Source organism: Schistocerca nitens, chromosome 1 (genome assembly GCF_023898315.1).
Source record: "Schistocerca nitens isolate TAMUIC-IGC-003100 chromosome 1, iqSchNite1.1, whole genome shotgun sequence".
NCBI classification, from domain to species: domain Eukaryota; kingdom Metazoa; phylum Arthropoda; class Insecta; order Orthoptera; family Acrididae; genus Schistocerca; species Schistocerca nitens.
Genome location: NC_064614.1, coordinates 830,396,318 through 830,414,259, shown reverse-complemented (window position 1 = coordinate 830,414,259; position 17,942 = coordinate 830,396,318). Strand labels below are relative to the sequence as shown.

The 17,942-nt window shown below is 40.5% G+C and overlaps 1 protein-coding gene across 1 annotated transcript in view; it reads left to right on the top strand.

Annotated features, from left to right (window-relative positions):
• Window positions 1-466: 466 nt before the first annotated feature.
• Window positions 467-17,942, top strand: part of LOC126262894 (ionotropic receptor 93a) — a 317,492-nt gene continuing 300,016 nt past the window's right edge. The window contains exon 1 of the mRNA XM_049959792.1: window positions 467-544. Coding sequence (XP_049815749.1) covers window positions 532-544 — 13 coding nt within the window. The 5' untranslated portion in view covers window positions 467-531. The remainder of the gene's footprint in view (window positions 545-17,942) is intronic.

The window sequence follows — 17,942 nt, the reverse complement described above, 5'->3', positions numbered from 1 at the left end:
CACACTACGCGCTGCGGCGCGCTCTTCAAAACAGCAATTTTTACCACGGCTCAATATCAAGAACCAGTTTGGAACTTAGATTAGTTTGAATACTTTTAATAATCAAAATTTCTCCAAGGACATCTCAGAAGAAAGGGGTCATCTTAGAGCCAGGGTCGTCTTACAGTCTATATACCACACATAGTCTTCCGCTGCAGCGTCGCTGTCAGTTTTTGTAGCCATGTAGGATGTAACTCAAAAACACGCCCACAGTATTTATCTACTGTGAAACGTATAACCCCAGGTTCGGTGTGGGGCGGCGGTGAGGTGAGTAGACCGCTGTAGCCTGTTGTGGGGTTGTGTACCACTGAGGGTTGCAGCGGGGATGAAGCCTCTCTGTCGTTTCTAGATCCCAGTTCCATACAATACAATACTGTGAAATGTAGCACTCACTGCTGACAACTTGTTGCAGATGTGATCGCAGTGTTGAGCATTGCCACATGTGCTGCTACGTGGGAACTGCACGACATTCTCAGGACTGATACTCTACACATGGCAATCACAGGTGAGTGTAATTACAAGTATTGATCAGTCATCAAGTTACTTAGTGTTCCAAATCTTACTTATATATTAGCTAATAAAACTGCAGCTATCTGTATGCAAAAGATAAACTATTCTTGAAGCCACCTGGGAAGCAGTCCTATGTTTTTCATATGTTGCATGAAACTGACATGGTAGGCGCTTCAGATAGATGTCACTTGGTGCATTCATCTTCTTTTGCGCTTGCCAATCTTAATAACGTCTTGTATGTAGGGAAACTTACATTTGAAATGCTAATAAAAATAAAAAGAAGCACAAAACATTCTTTGTATAGTTATATGGGGAGAATGGACCTTTCTGTGACATTCTTGAAAAAAAAAAATGGTTCAAATGGCTCTGAGCACTATGGGACTTAACTGCTGAGGTCAGCAGTCCCCTAGAACTTACAACTGCTTAAACCTAACTAACCTAAAGACATCACACACATCCATGCCCGAGGCAGGATTAGAACCTGCGACCGTAACGGTCGCGCGGTTCCAGACTCTAGCGCCTACAACCGCTCGGCCACTCCGGCCGGCTGACATTCTTGACGCTTACTTGCCGTTCCAGTACCGATAGCATTTTGTACTATCAAAGTATAAATGTACTTCATCTTTAAATACCACAACTACACAAGAGGCACACTGTCTTCCTTATGTCTTGTGTTCACATCGTTAATTACAGGTGCATTCCAAGGTTTCGAAACAATACTCATTTTACAATTTGATCAGAAATCTCAAAGACAGAATTTCCTTGTCAGACACCTTGGAAAAAAAAACTGATGCCATTGTCTTCTGAACACTAGCTCTCTAGCGCTGCGTGGTTTTCATTTGTATGCTACTTCTGTAGTTCCCCCATTCGAAACTGACATCAGAATCATTTTTTTATCAGGAATGGATACTCTTTAACCAAAGTAAACAATTAGTTCTACCAACCAGAGGACATCTACGTCTACATTTAAATCTACACTCTACTCCAAGAATTGCATGGTAGAGGGCACACCCCACTGATCAGTTATTATTCTATTCAGGTATGGAGCGCGGGAATAATGATTGTTTGAATGCCTCTGTGTGTGCTGTTCAAAAAATGTTCAAATGTGTGTGTAATCTTATGGGACTTAACTGCTAAGGTCATCAGTCCCTAAGCTTACACACTACTTAACCTAAATTATCCTAAGGACAAACACACACACCCATGCCCGCGGGAGGACTCGAACCTCCGCCGGGACCAGCCGCACAGTCCACGGCTGCCGCGCCTTGGACCGCTCGGCTAATCCTGCGCGGCTGTGTGTGCTGTAATTATTTTAATCTTATCCTCACAATCCCTATGTGAGCCATACGTAGGGTGTTGTAGTACTTTCCGTGAGTCTTCATTTAAAGCCATTTCTGGATACTGTATTTGCAAAGATTCTTGGGATAGTTTACGTCTGTCTTCAAGATTCTACCATTCAGTTTCTTCAGCATCTCTGTGACACTCTCGCAAGAGTCAAACAAACCTGTGACCATTCTTTTAATCTTATCCTCACAATCCCTATTTGAGCCGTACGTAGGGGGTTGTAGTGCTTTCCGTGAGTCTTCATTTAAAGCCATTTCTGGATACTGTATTTGCAAAGGTTCTTGGGATAGTTTACGTCTGTCTTCAAGATTCTACCATTCAGTTTCTTCAGCATCTCTGTGACACTCTCGCAACAGTCAAACAAACCTGTGACCATTCTGTGTGCGATCAATATCTCCTGACAGTCGTAATTGGTACAGGTCCCACACACTTGAGCAATATTCTAGGACGAGTCGCACGAGTGATTTGTAAGCAATCTCCTTTGTAGATTGATTGCACTCCCTCAGTATCCTACCAATAAACCGAAGTGTACCACCTGCTTTATCCACGACTAAGCCTATGTAATCATTCTATTCCATTCCATGTGGCCATTGAAATTATAGTCACAGGACACTACGTTTGTTCGTGTTGTGAAGAGCGCAATTTTACATTTCTGAACATTTAAAGCAAGTTGCCAATCTTTGCACCACTCTTTGAAATCTTAAAAATCTGACTGAATATTTATGCAACTGTTTTCAGAAAGTACTTCATTATAGATAACTGCATTATCTGCAAGGTCGTTAATGTACAACATGAACCGAAAAGGTCCCAACCCACATCCCTGGGGCACACCCGAAGTTACTTCTAGATTTGGCGATGACTCTTCATTCAAGATAACGTGCAGCGTGCTCCCTACCAAAAAGTCCTCAATTCAGTCACAAAATTCACTTGATATCCCATATGATCGTACTTTTGACAATAAGTGTAGGTGCGATAGTGAGTCAACTGCTTCACGGAAATCAGGAAATACTGCATCTGTCTGTATGCCTTGCTCCAAAGCTTTCAAGTATGTCATGTGGGAAAAGTACGAGTTGAGTTCCATATGATCAATATTTTCGGAATCCATGCTGGTTGACATAGAGGATGTAATTCTGTTCGAGATACCTCATGATGTCTGAGCTCAGGATATATTTTAAGGCTCTACAAGAAATCGATGTCAAGGATATTGGACGCTGGTTTTGTGGATCACTTCTACTACCGTTCTTATAGATGGGTGTTACCTATGCTTCCGTCCAACTACTGTGCACGGTTTTATGTTCGAGGGATCTACGGTACATTGCACTTAGAGGAAGGCCTAACCCCGCCGCATATTGAGCATAGAATCTGATGGCCCTGGAGATTTGTTCCGTTTTAATTATTTCAAATGTTTCCCAACACCAGTGACACTAACACTTATTTCACTTATTTTTTCAGGGCTACAAGGATTAAATTTGGGCGGTTCTGGGTTTTCCTTTGTAGAGGAACACTTGTAAACGAAGTTAAGAATTTCAGCTTTTGGTTTGCTTCCTTCAGATTCCGTTCCCATCTCATTTGTGAGTGACTGGAAGCTGACTTTGCTACAACTAATAGCCTTTGCATACGACAGAATTTATTTGGGTTTCGTGAAAGATCATTTGATAATATTCTTCTACAGTAGTCATTGAAGGCTTCACGCATTGCTCTGCTGACAGCCAAACAAGTTCATTCAGCATCTCTAGCTATAGTCCTATGCTTTTTTTACACTATCATACAGTAGTATCTGTTTCCTTACAAGCTTCTTTACAGTGACTGTATACGATAGAGGGTCCCTCCATCTATGAACTGTTCTGCTGGGTACACATCTAGCCAGCACATGGCCAATTATTCTTTTAAACCTGAGCCATATTTCCTCTACATACTCCTGCCCCATGCTGAACGTTTCAGGTTCCTCATTGAGATACGACATTACTGCATCTTTATCTAATTTATTGAACATTTATATCTTTCTACTGGTTTTAGTTGTCTGTTGTACTTGGCACAACCACATCATTGTAACCAATATCAGTTTTGATGTTGACATCCTCAAAGAGGTCAGGTCTGTTTGTTGCTATTAGACCCAATATACTTCCATCGTGAGTGGGGTCCAAACTAAATGTTCACAGGATGTCTTGTCATGCCCGCCACTAAAAACTGTAAGTTTCCCAATTGGTTGTTGGATGATTAAAGTCTCCAGATGCATTTACTTTGTAAGCACTTCCTGCCTGTTCAGGTGTACATTTACCCAAGTGATATGCCACAGCCGGCCGAAGTGGCCGTGCGGTTAAAGGCGCTGCAGTCTGGAACCGCAAGACCGCTACGGTCGCAGGTTCGAATCCTGCCTCGGGCATGGATGTTTGTGATGTCCTTAGGTTAGTTAGGTTTAACTAGTTCTAAGTTCTAGGGGACTAATGACCTCAGCAGTTGAGTCCCATAGTGCTCAGAGCCATTTTTTTTTTTGATATGCCACAGTCACTGTGCAGTGTATTAGTTTGTGTCTTAGCTGTGTATACAAATTTTTTTTAGTATAATTTAGTTTCTTGTACTTTTCTTTTCAAACAGATCATCTGATGATGGCTATCTAACATGGCTAAATCATGGTGATACAATTTGTGTGACCCATGACAGGAAAGACAACAAAATAATTTTGAAAATTAAATAATTGTTATCATAGTAACATGTCCTCTGATTTCGTCAGTTGAAAAAGGGATCACAGTATTTGCAATTAGGAACTAACAAAGAACGGTAGATGCATCTAAACATTCTGTGAATTCTCCTGTAGCATCAAACAAACTGCATTTACTGAGTTTGATGCTGGAGGGAATGGGATTTAGCAAGAATGGAAGTACTGTGTACGACTTCAGACACAGTGGTAAGGAGAGATAGCTAAAGAGTGGTGTGGCAACTGTTGTCACAGGAAAGCTGTACAGGAACAGAAATAATTAGCGAACAAGTCAACACAGCAAAAAGAAGATTTACTTAGCTTGTATTTCTCCAATCATAAGAAGACTCATCACAAATAATGCAGCAAGAATTAGAGTCCACCTCATAGAATAGCTATTAATTAGGATGAGGCTCGCTGTACTAAGCATGAACGATGGCGTCATAGCAATGAGGCACCGAGTGCAAATGAGCCGTCTGGCTGCCGCCGGCCGTCCTACATTGCAGCGGAAGACGACGCTCACGGTACGGACCTGCTGGAGGCGTGGCTTAGTGCGCACACGCCATTGGGTCCGCCAGATCCCGCATAACCGCTGTCGATGTCTAAGAGAATCTTTTAATTCTGTTGCCACCTTTGCGACGCCCATAGGGTGCTATCGATAGGTGGTACCAGAAGAATAACGCCATCATTCACAAAAAAAGTGGATACATAGAATGTGTCTTGGCTACTGATGACGTGGAAATTGCCTGACAGGCAGGCCAGTCCATTCATGTTACTCATGTAATGTTTCGCACAGTTCACGATCACTAGAACAGTTCAACAATGCAGTTGGTTTAATCCCAGGCATGAGCATAGTTGTCTCATGGAGTGAGGGCGGTCGACTTTGTGCGTAATTTCATTGACGCTGGAATAGTGAAGCTGTTGTTTGGTTTATAAGAAGTGAGAGCCCCATCAGCAGATTTTCAAATCAACAACTGCTGTGGATATGCTTATCTTATGGTCGTTGATTGCCCAGGGTTTCGCGCCAACGAACCCATTTCATGTTTGAGGCGATCTAAGCTTTATAAAAAACTAACAAAATCTTTGAATAATGTTTGTTTATTACTGTTGAATTCAAAACAAAGACGTCTTGTACGTGGCTTAGTCGGTGTTACCAACATATAAGGGTAATCAAATGGAAATGGAACAGAAGGGGAAAATTTAAATAATCTGTATATTATTTCAAAAGTAATCACTATAAACCAGTTCTAAGCAAAGAAGGGAAAGCAGAAAGGTGGAAGGAGTATATAGAGGGTCTATACAAGGGCGATGTTCTTGAGGACAATATTATAGAAATGGAAGAGAATGTAGATGAAGATGAAATAGGAGATATGATACTGCGCGAAGAGTTTGGCAGAACACTGAAAGACCTAAGTCGACACAAGGCCCCGGGAGTAGACAACATTCCATTAGAGCTACTGATAACCTTGGGTGAGCCAGCCATGACCAAAGTCTACCATCTGGTGAGCAAGATGTATGAGACAGGCGAAATACCCACAGACTTCAAGAAGAATATAATAATTCCAATCCCAAAAAAAAGCAGGTGTTGACAGAAGTGAAAATTACCGAACTGTCGGTTTAATAAGCCACGGCTGCAAAATACTAACACGAATTCTTTACAGACGAATGGAAAAACTGGTAGAAGCTGACATCGGGAAAGATCAGTTTGGATTCCGTAGAAATGTTGGAACACGTGAGGCAATACTGACCCTACGACTTATCTTAGATAATAGAGTACGGAAAGGCAAACCTACGTGTCTAGCATTTGTAGACTTAGAGAAAGCTTTTGACAATGTTGACTGGAATACTCTCTTTCAAACTCTGAAGGTGGCAGGGGTAAAATACAGGGAGCGAAAGGCTATTTACAATTTGCACAGAAAGCAGATGAGAGTTATAAGAGTCGAGGGACATGAAAGTGGTTTGGAAGGGAGTGAGACAGGGTTGTAGTCTCTCCCCGATGTTATTCAATCTGAATATTGAGCAAGCAGTAAAGGAAACAAAAGAAAAATTCGGAGTTGGAATTAAAGTCCATGGAGAAGAAATAAAAACATTGAGGTTCGCCGATGACATTGTAATTCTGTCAGAGACAGTAAAGGACCTGGAAGAGCAGTGTCTTGAAAGGAGTATATAAAATGAACATCAACAAAAGCAAAACGAGGATAATGGAATGTAGTCGAATTAAATCGGGTGATGCTGCGGGAATTAGATTAGGAAATGAGACGCTTAAAGTGGTAAATGAGTTTTGCTGTTTGGGGAGCAAAATAACTGATGATGGTCGAAGTAGAGACGATATAAAATGTAGACTGGCAATGGCAAGGAAAGCGTTTCTGAAGAAGAGAAATTTGTTAACATCGAGTATAGATTTAAGTGTCAGGAAGTCGTTTCTGAAAGTATTTGTATGGAGTGTAGCCATGTATGGAAGTGAAACATGGACGATAAATAGTTTACGCAAGAAGAGAATAGAAGCTTTCGAAATGTGGTGCTACAGAAGAATGCTGAAGATTAGAGGGGTAGATCACATAACTAATGAGGAGATATTAAATAGAATTAGGGAGTAGAGAAATTTGTGGCACACCTTGATTAGAAGAAGGGATCGGTTGGTAGGACATATTGTGAGGCATCAAGGGATCACCAATTTAGTATTGGAGGACAGCGTGGAGGGTAAAAATCGTAGAGGGAGACCAAGAGATGAATACACTAAACAGATTCAGAAGGATGTAGGTTGCAGTAAGTACTGGGAGATGGAAAATCTTGCACAGGTTAGAGTAGCATGGAGAACTGCATCAAACCAGTCTCTGGACTGAAGATCACAACAACAACATCACTATATATGTTAGAAAAATGTCTGTGGTTGCCTATGGAAACTTAATTGTACCCAGACGTGGACCTCTTCGTCCAAAACCAACCAACAGCCACGAATGTCTTGCTTAAGAGTTCCAAAATTATGGACATTGCGTAGGGAGAGACCAATACTGTCCGGAGGATATGTGAGGGCTTCTCAGCGAAACCTCTACAACATACACGAAACAACCTTGGTCGTCGAATTGCTTTGGACGAAGAAGTGCTCGCCTGGGTACAATCACGGTTCTGTAGGTAATTGAAAACATTTTTCCATGAAGTCGTAGACCTTCTTGTACCACAGCGGGATAAATGTATTAAAAGTTATGGTGAATACTTTTGAAATAATAAACAGATTACTCACTTTTTCCCACCTATCTCGTTTTCATTTGACTGGCCCTTACTTTATACTGCCCAATAAAAAGAATGAAGCACCCACAATGGAAGAAGAAAACAAAATGGAACTTCACAGTTTTAGAGGGCATGTGATGTTATTTCATTGATTACAATATGCACTCAAATTTGCAAAGAACTTGACAGTACTCGTATGAACCCATCTGTCTGTATGACGTTACACCCTCTCTTGGCTGGATGCATGCACTGATTTAGTTGGGAAGGGTGTCATAATGCCATTACATCCCTGGCCCACAATTGTGGTTACTTGTCTTCGATTTCCTGGATACGAACATTGGGACAGAGTTGACTTCCGCTCTAGTTGTACACAAGTTACACTACTGGCTAATAAAATTGCTATACCACGAAGATGACGTGCTACAGACGCGAAATTTAACCGACAGGAAGAAGATGCTGTGATATGCAAATGATTTGCTTTTTAGAGCATTCATACAAGGTTGGCGCCGGTGGTGACACCTACAACGTGCTGAAATGAGGAAAGTTTCCAACCGATTTCTCATACACAAACAGCAGTTGACCGGCGGTGAAACGTTGTTGAGAAGCCTCGTGTAAGGAGGAGAAATGCGTACCATCACGTTTCCGACTCTGATAAAGGTCGGATTGTAGCCTATCGCGATTGCGGTTTATCATATCGCGACATTGCTGCTCGCGTTGGTCGAGATCCAATGACTGTTAGCAGAATATGGAATCGGTAGGTTCAGGAGGGTAATACGGAACGCCGTGCTGGATCCCCACGGCCTCGTATCACTAGCAGTCGAGATGAGAGGCATCTTATCCGCATGGCTGTAACGGATCGTGCAGCCAAGTCTCGATCCCTGAGACGGGGACGTTTGCAAGACAACAACCATCTGCACGAACAGTTCGACGACGTTTACAGCAGCATGGAGTATCAGCTCGGTGACCATGGCTGCGGTTACCCTTGACGCTGCATCACAGACAGGAGCGCCTGCGATAGTGTACTCAACGACGAACCTGGGTGCACGAATGTCAAAACGTCATTTTTTCGGATTAATCCAGGTTCTGTTTACAGCATCATGATGGTCGCATCCGTGTTTGGCGACATCGCGGTGAACGCACATTGGAAGCGTGTATTCGTCATCGCCATACTGGCGTATCATCCGGCGTGATGGTATGGGGTGCCATTGGTTACACGTCTCGGTCGCCTCTTGTTCGCATTGACGGCACTTTGAACAGTAGACGTTACATTTCAGATGTGTTACGACCCGTGGATCTACCCTTCATTCGATCCCTGCGAAACCCTACATTTCAGCAGGATAATGCACGACCGCATGTTGCAGTTCCGCTATGGGCCTTTCTGGATACAGAAAATGTTCGACTGCTGCCCTGGCCAGCACATTCTCCTGATCTCTCACCAATTGAAAATGTCTGGTCAATGCTGGCCGAGCGAATGGTTCGTCACAATACGCCAGTCACTACTCTTGATGAACTGTGGTATCGTGTTGAAGCTGCATGGGCAGCTGTACCTGTACACGCCATCCAAGCTCTGTTTGACTCAATGGCCAGGCGTATGAAGGCCGTTATTACGGCCAGAGGTGGTTGTTCTGGGTACTCATTTCTCAGGATCTATGCACCCAAATTGCGTGAAAATGTAATCACATGTCAGTTCTAGCATGGTGTACACATATATGAAGGTACACTGACATTCGACCATACCTTCTGGGTACTTCTCATGCAGTGTACTCAATAAAACCGAAAAATCGGAATCACTGGGCTGCCTAACTCAATACTCTCCCAAACTGCTCATACAACTGCCCACCTTCAGCTGAGGCTGCTTCTTTTATTCTTGTGGCTTGTGGCATCATTCCTATTGTTCCAAGCAAGCTCTACATCTGAATTACGTGTCTCATGAATGAAATTAAATTTCATATAATGTTATAACAAAACTGTTTTGTGTGTTCTGCATGAGCAGCAGCTAGACCCATACCACCTACACAAGGTACAGGTAATGAAGCCACAGGATTTTGCATCACAAACCCTCTTCTGCAGGTGGTTTTTGCATCATTTTATGGGAAAGCTGGATTTCCCACAGTGGGTCCTTTTTATGGCTGAAACCCAGTTCACGAGGGAATGCGTTCTCAGTTCCCAAAACAATCATGTATGGGCTGACGAAAACCTGAATGCTGCACGCCCCCATGGGTTTCAGAAACAATACGGTCTGTACATTTTGGAAGGATTCGTAGAGGACTTGTGACTGAGCCATACCTCCTTCCACCACATATCACACGTGCCACGTGCTTTTGATTCCTTGACAGCGTACCTCGACAGCCCTTGGACGATATGCCACTGTATGTGGAAACACGACTAGCTATAAAAAAAAATGGCTCTGAGCACTATGCGACTTAACTTCTGAGGTCATCACTCGCCTAGAACTTAGAACTAATTAAACCAAACGAACCTAAGGACATCACACACATCCATGCCCGAGGCAGGATTCGAACCTGCGACCGGAGCGGTCGCTCGGCTCCAGACTGTAGCGCCTAGAACCACACGGCCACTCCGGCCGACCGACTAGCCATAGCCAGCTTGAAATTTCACTTATTAAGCACTTGAAATAATTTCGTTATGTGACACACAGATTTTCTGTTGATGAAGTAATACACTCGTAATGTGGATTTGATTGATATATGCGACAGCAATGATGATTCTGGAGGTCACTCGTTCCTATTTTGTAACGTTGCTTTTTGTAATGAGTCTGTATGCAGTTACTAATCTAAGCAGCCAGATTACGGCCAGGGCCGTTTCGTTAGGACAAAAGGAGAAGCAGTTAGGACTGGGGGCCACAAATGGGCCGTTGCAGAGGCTGTCTTCGTGTGTTGCCATTCTGTCAGGTGGGTAGTCGACAAGCGCCGTGTGAGAGGATAAACGTTTCGGCGATCTAGAGGTGCCTAGTTTCTGTGGTCCTCCTGCAGTCAAAAGCACATCCGCTAGGCTGTGACATTAATCAATAGCGCCTCTCACGATTGTTGGCGGCCATACGCAAGATGCTTGGGATCGACTGGACGTCAGGCTGTGAACAGAGGGCACCTCCAGCATGGCCAGCATGATAAGATTAGTTCGTAATGTAACACCGTTAAGGGACATCTTTGTAGCTTACCAACGCCTTACTGACGTCGCTGTTTAGGAATGGTCCACTTGGAGTTCCGGACATGGAAACCGAGCCATGTTCTTATTGGACGGTGTTTGAAAACTTTAGAAACAGAGTTCCTCCATTCAGAGGAACTCGCAACTTTCTAAAGCTGCGGTCTCCACCACTTTCTTTGCCTAGCAAGAATAATATCATTATCTAGAGCTACGATCAAAAATCCTGCACAGTGGAAAGATACGTTAGAGACGTTGGTCGAGCTTGAAAGAACCCTTCTGATTGAACAAAGCATAATTTTGGTCACAGCGCGAGCGAAGATGTGCCAGAGTGCTAGTTTTAGCATTGTTCCAGATTGGGGCGTCAGGACTGGACATTGGAGATTAGATTTTGGAAATTTGGTTTTCAGCAGATGCGCGACAGCCTTCTCGGAATCGACACAATCATCATTACCAATTTGACACTGCATTTTCTAGTCAGTTAGGTTTGTTGTGAGTTTTTTAACATAATTGCTTCCATTCGTCCCTGGGATATCCTTTCAAAACCAATGTTATAAGAGACTAATATCCATGAATTCAGATTCCATCCTGCATTCGTCTCCAGTTGGTAATTTTACGTCTGGTGTTGCTTTACACTCAATCTCACTTTGCCAATATATCATGATTTTAATGTATTACATTTTAATTTGAGTTCCATTTCCTTGTGTGTACTTCATTATCATACATTTGAATTGTAGTTGAGCGACCAAAGCCTTTTATCTAATAGATCAGGAAATTCTTCTAAGTGCTGTGGTGTAAGAGGGCTGCCAAGTGAGTAGCTGAAATCCTACTTAGAAAATCGCTCTCGGATAACAGAGATCAAACACGTGGAAGAAATTAAGCCCAACCTTATCACTCAAAACCTTCCACATTAACCCATGGTGTACCACAAGGCTCCATTTTAGGTCCCTTTCTCTTCTTAGTTCTCGTAAATGACTTCCCTCAGCATGTTCAACACTTTGAACCAGTCCTATTTGGAGGCCACACCACTGTATTGCTTGAAGGTGAAAATGAAAAAGCTCTTAGTCTGTATGCTTAAGTCACAAATGAAAAGAGTGGTTTGTGAGGAATAAGCTACTAATGAACCCTCAAAAACAGTCACCATATGCTTCCACACACATCAAAATAAAAATCCATTGAAACCAAATACATCTATGGAAAATCAAAAAATTAACAGTATCACTGAAACAAAATTTCTTGGCATTTACTTAAAAGACAATCTTAAATGGAATTCCCACATCACATCCTTAAATTCTGAACTATCCAAAGTGCTATGCAATGAGAATTATATGGAACAACACAAGTGCTGAAACAGTTAGAGCAGTGTATTATACTTGCATACCTTACCTGTTGAGATATGGCATCGTATTCCGGGGAAATTTCAGGAAAGAAAAGAAGATTGTGAGGATAATGAAAAATGCAAACAGCCCAAAATCATGTAAACGATTCTTTAAATAACTTAGGATCCTACTCCTACCATGTATCTATATACTCAAGGTTGTCACGTATGTTGAAAAAGAAAGTGTATTTGTTCAAAATAAAACTGTACATGAATACAAGGTCAAGTAGAGACATACACAGAAATCATTGTCATAGCACCCTGTGCAAGAAAGGTGTACATCATTCAGGATCGCAGCTGTTTAATAGGCTGCCAAGTCACTTAAAGATAATAAACAAAATACGGATCTTTAAAAAACCCGTAACTTTATGTCTTCAGGAAAAATGTTTTTGCCTAGTATCACAGTATTTTGAAAACTGAATTTGTAAATATATAGCACGTCTGATGCCAAGAAGCTGTCTCATGGAATATATGTACATACAAGTACTGTAAGATGAGATTGCAAAAGTGCCAAATTGCGTTAACTATATTGTATTACATTGTATTATTTGTTAAACATATCCTACTTAACAAAAGAAAATTATGTAAAATGTCCATGTTAAGAATTTCTGTTGTAATATCTATAACTCTATATCTTCTGAAAAACTAATTGCACTCAATCTCACAGTACCTTGAAAACTGAATTTTGTAAATATACTGCACATCTGATGCCAAGAAGCTCTCTACTGTACAATATGTATATGCAAGTACTGTAAAAATGAGAGTGCAACAGTGCCAAATTGAATTTAGTGTTTTGTATTGTAGTGCACTGTATGATTTGTTAAACATACCCTACATAACAAAAGAAAATTATGTAAAATTCCCACAAAAAGAATTTTCTCTGCTGTAAAGTATGCTTGTACAAACATCATAAAAATGATTGTAGTGAAGAATATTCAGTGTAACAATGTTTAAATAAATGGAAGTTTGTCCAACATCTAGGGTATATTATATACATCTCAAAGATTTCAGGATGTAAATAAAAATTTAAAATAATCTGCATATCAAGAGGGGACGCACTATACAGATCACTGATCTAGTGAGTGCTTGTATTATTTTAAGAAATACAGCAAAAGGTCTCTTTTTGATGTATTTTTATTTGAGCTAATACGCGTGTTGCGCTTTCACCCATCATCAGTTAGCGTAATACGTGTTTGAATATTCAGTAAGTTTTGCCTTTCTACTCTGCCTGTGTTATACCGATTTTCGCGTTTTCTGCTGTTATCTTGCACACAAACAGCTCAGTATCCACCATGTCGCTGACAACTCAACACGACAACATGACGGATCTGGGCTGTTTTAGTGCAGATAAATGTGGAAAAGTTTTTGTGCCACATATATAATCATGTTTGAATGTAAAAATAGCCTGTGCATTATAGTATTTAGTGGACAGAAGTACAGTTTTTAACCCACACACCTTTCTGTAAGTTAAAAAATGTATACTCTAGGTGCAGCATCCACAGAGATTCATCTAAGAGGGGCAAACTTTTGAAATGACCATTTTTGCTATAAACACCTCAGATAGTCTGAGAACAGTTTTTGCACCACCAACTAAATTTCTCGGGAAGGTCGCAACACTTATTGTATCTGAAACGATTTATAGGTATCCACACAAATGTTTTTGAGGTAGATTACTTTGATTTTTAGAATTAGTAATAATCATATTTTATTAATACATGCTATGCTCATGTTTTATATTATTAAAATAAACTGGAATGTCACCTTTTTAAGTCAGTGATCACCAGTTATATTCTTCTTATGATTAATATCAGGGTATCAATGAGTCATCCACGAAATGTATTTTTATTCATAGATCAATAATGTTAAGTTCAAATTGAAAATTAAAAAATCGATACGGGAAAGACAGGATGATTGAGAAACTCCAGTCAGAGAGCAACAAAAGTAACTATAAAAAATGACCGGCTAGTTCTCTTCAAAGTGCAGAAACAACAAATAAGCGGTATTGCCAAGTAAAACAATTTATTTACAGTACTTCACAACTAGCGATGCAAATGGATTTGAATGTTTCATCCATTACGGACGGCATTTTGACGGCTGCGACTGTTGATGAACTCAAATTAAACAATTTCCTTGTCAGTCACTTGTTTATTTTGCCACTACGCTTTTCGATGGTTCACACCACCATCATTAGGTAGAGAACTGTTTATTTACGTACTTGGTTTTGGTGAAGAGGTCAGACGTCTTTTCACAATAACAGACCAAGAACAGTGTAGGTTAGCCGGCCAGGGTGGCCGAGCGGTTCTAGGCGCTTCAGTCTTGAACTGCGCCACCACTACGGTCGCAGGTTCGAATCCTGCCTCGGGCATGGATGTGTGTGATTCCTTAGGTTAGTTAGGTTTAAGTCGTTCTAAGTTCTAGGGGACTGATGACCACAGCAGTTAAGTCCCATAGTGCTCAGAGCCTTTTGAACCATTTGAACAGTGTAGGTTATGTTGCGTCTTTTGCTAATGACAAAAACTGTTTATTTATAAATGGCACTTTTGAGGTTAAAAACATGAATTTATGACGGCGAATTGTACTTACAGGAGCGATAGAGTCGTAAAACGTCTGCCTATTGCTACCTGTGGTATGCCACATACCTTCCAGTGACTACCCAGACATCAGACCATTTCGAGCTGAATATTATATAGCAAGACAGACGTCTAGTCGACTTTCATGGTGAATAAATATAATGCATTTCCACTTGAAGTAGGAGCAGCATGGATGCAAAATGTAAAAACCAACACACAAAGCCATCAGCATAGCACTTCGCAGCAGAAAAACAAAGTGGTATGAAGGGACAATTACAAATTCCTTAAAGCAACAGGCTTGAAACCATGCAATGGTACTGCTTAATACAACCATCCCATTTCAATATGATGAACGAATTATACGTCAGTATTATTTCTCCTACAAACCTTTTGTATCGGCTACGTTTAATAGTATGATAAGATTCCAAAATCAGGATGATTTAACAACTCCAAGCAATAGCTTTCTACACTGGAAAGGAAATTTTTTTGAAAAAGTTTGGAGGCCCTACAGTTACATTGCAACTTACGTCTAATTTTGTGTATTCCTGTTTCAGGAAATAAGATACAAACTGAACGACGCTCAGGTTGAGTGCACAATAAATGTTGTAATCGCGTCAACACTTAAAACATATATTTCCACATCGACTTCTGATTTTAATGTCTTAGAAAATGAAGGATGGTTCGTAGATAGATTGATAAGCGACTACGAACCCTTTAGCACATAATTACCGCTCAACACGCTAACCGGATATCTGGAAGGTGCAAAACGCGATACCACGAATTCAGAGTACTAACTAATGCTGGTACAGAGTGCAACGTAGAATAACTCATATGTTCAGGGACAGCAGAATGATCCCAAAGAGAATAAATTTGTGTTGGAGCACTTAGTATGGAAAATGACTAATAATTCTATAAACAACAAAGAGTATTTTTTTTAAAAAAATTAAGGTATTTAATGCTGGTATTCAACGCCATTAACTTTCCATTATTGGGATCTGTCTGAATATCCCATATGCCCACTACATCGAGACAAACATATGTTATTAAAGCAGCCATTCAATTAGAAACACAGTGATTCATTACAATAGCACTGTAAACCAACAGGAAGGGGATTCAAATGAATTCGAAAGCTGTAAACTAACTAAAGCTAAAGTTACCTTATTAGAGTTGTATCTATATAAGAATTTTCAGCCGATTGACGTAATAATGTTTACAGCATATTGTTAGATGTGTATTATTTTTGTCCTTCTTACTTACAGAAAATGAATTCGGATGCTTGCTCAGCCCAGAAAAATTCAAGAAATGAATGCCAGTTTCAATGATAGATTGCTCAAAGCAGAAAAAAAGCTGTGAAATCAGGGCCAATAAATGTCTGTATAAAATTTGAATATTCAGATAATTTTCCCAAATACACTGCAGTGAACACTTTAATATTACATGATCATGTGATAAATAATTCGCCACTCACCAGAACTGGGCAACGAGCTGTGTAAGTGAACAGTCAGCTGTGCCACATCTAAAGCATTTCGTGACGACTTCTGAAGCTGCAAACATTATAGACACTCGGGGCTTCTACAACGAATATGGATAATTTGTATTTAAAGATATTGATTTCATTGTATTCAGATATGTTGGACATGTTATCACGACGTTCTCCCCAAATTTTGCATCAGCAAAACCACTCAGAGACATGAAAAGTGCCATGGCATGAAAAACTGCATTACGATTAATGTGTGTTTACCATGGAATAAATGGTACGATCCTGGGATAGCTTACAAAGATATGTTGACATTGCTTCCAATATTTGATAATACAGACACAGTCTTGTATGAGAAAGGCGGCAAGAAGACTTCATGCGTAATGTTTGAACAAGATAAGATAACAAACTTATTTGTTTATGAACGGTATGTAGCCCATAGGGCTACATCTGTACACATGCAGCAGCATGCTTATCAATATGTTCCAGAATGCCGTGCATGAAAATGGAATTTTTCCAGGGCTCATACCTCGAATTCTATTGGTGAAAGAAAGGTAGTCAAGTGTTTTGGATAGCTCTTCGGCTAGAGGCGATTTTTATATCCAAAAGAAGAATCGTCTTAGTGTATCTATCTATGAGTATTACACACTTTCTCCAACTTAGGCAAATGGAGGAAATCGGTCCACATTTAATGTGGTCTATGGTGGGTCTTAGAGGGATTATGGAGGCACCATTAATTGGCGTTTCCTCAGAAAATCTAAAAAAAAAGCGTTTTTTACCACTTCTTCGTAGGGCCGCGGGTAGCATGAAGTTTATGCACAGCAAACGGCTGAAATTTTTACATATGTTCCCAAGATCTTGATCTCGAAAAACCTAAAAACTCTCTCGATATCTTTGAAGTACCAAAATCAAGCAGCATATTCCAGTATGGCTACACACAGCAAATGGTTGTAATTTTTATAGCATGTTCCTAAGATCCCGATCTCTAAAAATTCTGAAAATTTTTTAACATCATTATCCGTTTCTGAGATACGGAGGTTCAAAATTACCCTACTTGTACAAGTAAAATACGCACGTAAAATCCCGAGTAAGGAGAAAACATAGTTTATAAAGTGACGTAATACTGAGAAATAAGCTGTAAAGTGTCTCCGTTATCATCGTAAGGATTCTGGGAAAACCATGTTACAGTACCGAAGCAGAAACAAAAAAATTAGCACATAAAATCCAGTCTGCGGTTTAAAATTAGTTTTGCGTTATTTCAGGTTTACATAAGTGAACCATCAAAATTTTATTAACCAATAAATTTGTTTTCATGTGAAGGACATGGAGAGGAGGAAACCAGCGGAAAAATGCTCCTATTAGATCACAAGTACTGCAAATATGTTCCTGTATATTTAAAAGTCTTTGACTGAAGTGTGGGGTACCAGCTAACTGCCTGATTCTACCTTTCTCACATCAAAAATTTTCCGAAAAATTTTGGCATGTGAGCAGATTTGCGCTTTTTTGTGATGAATAAGGAGGACACAGAGGCAGTGGGAA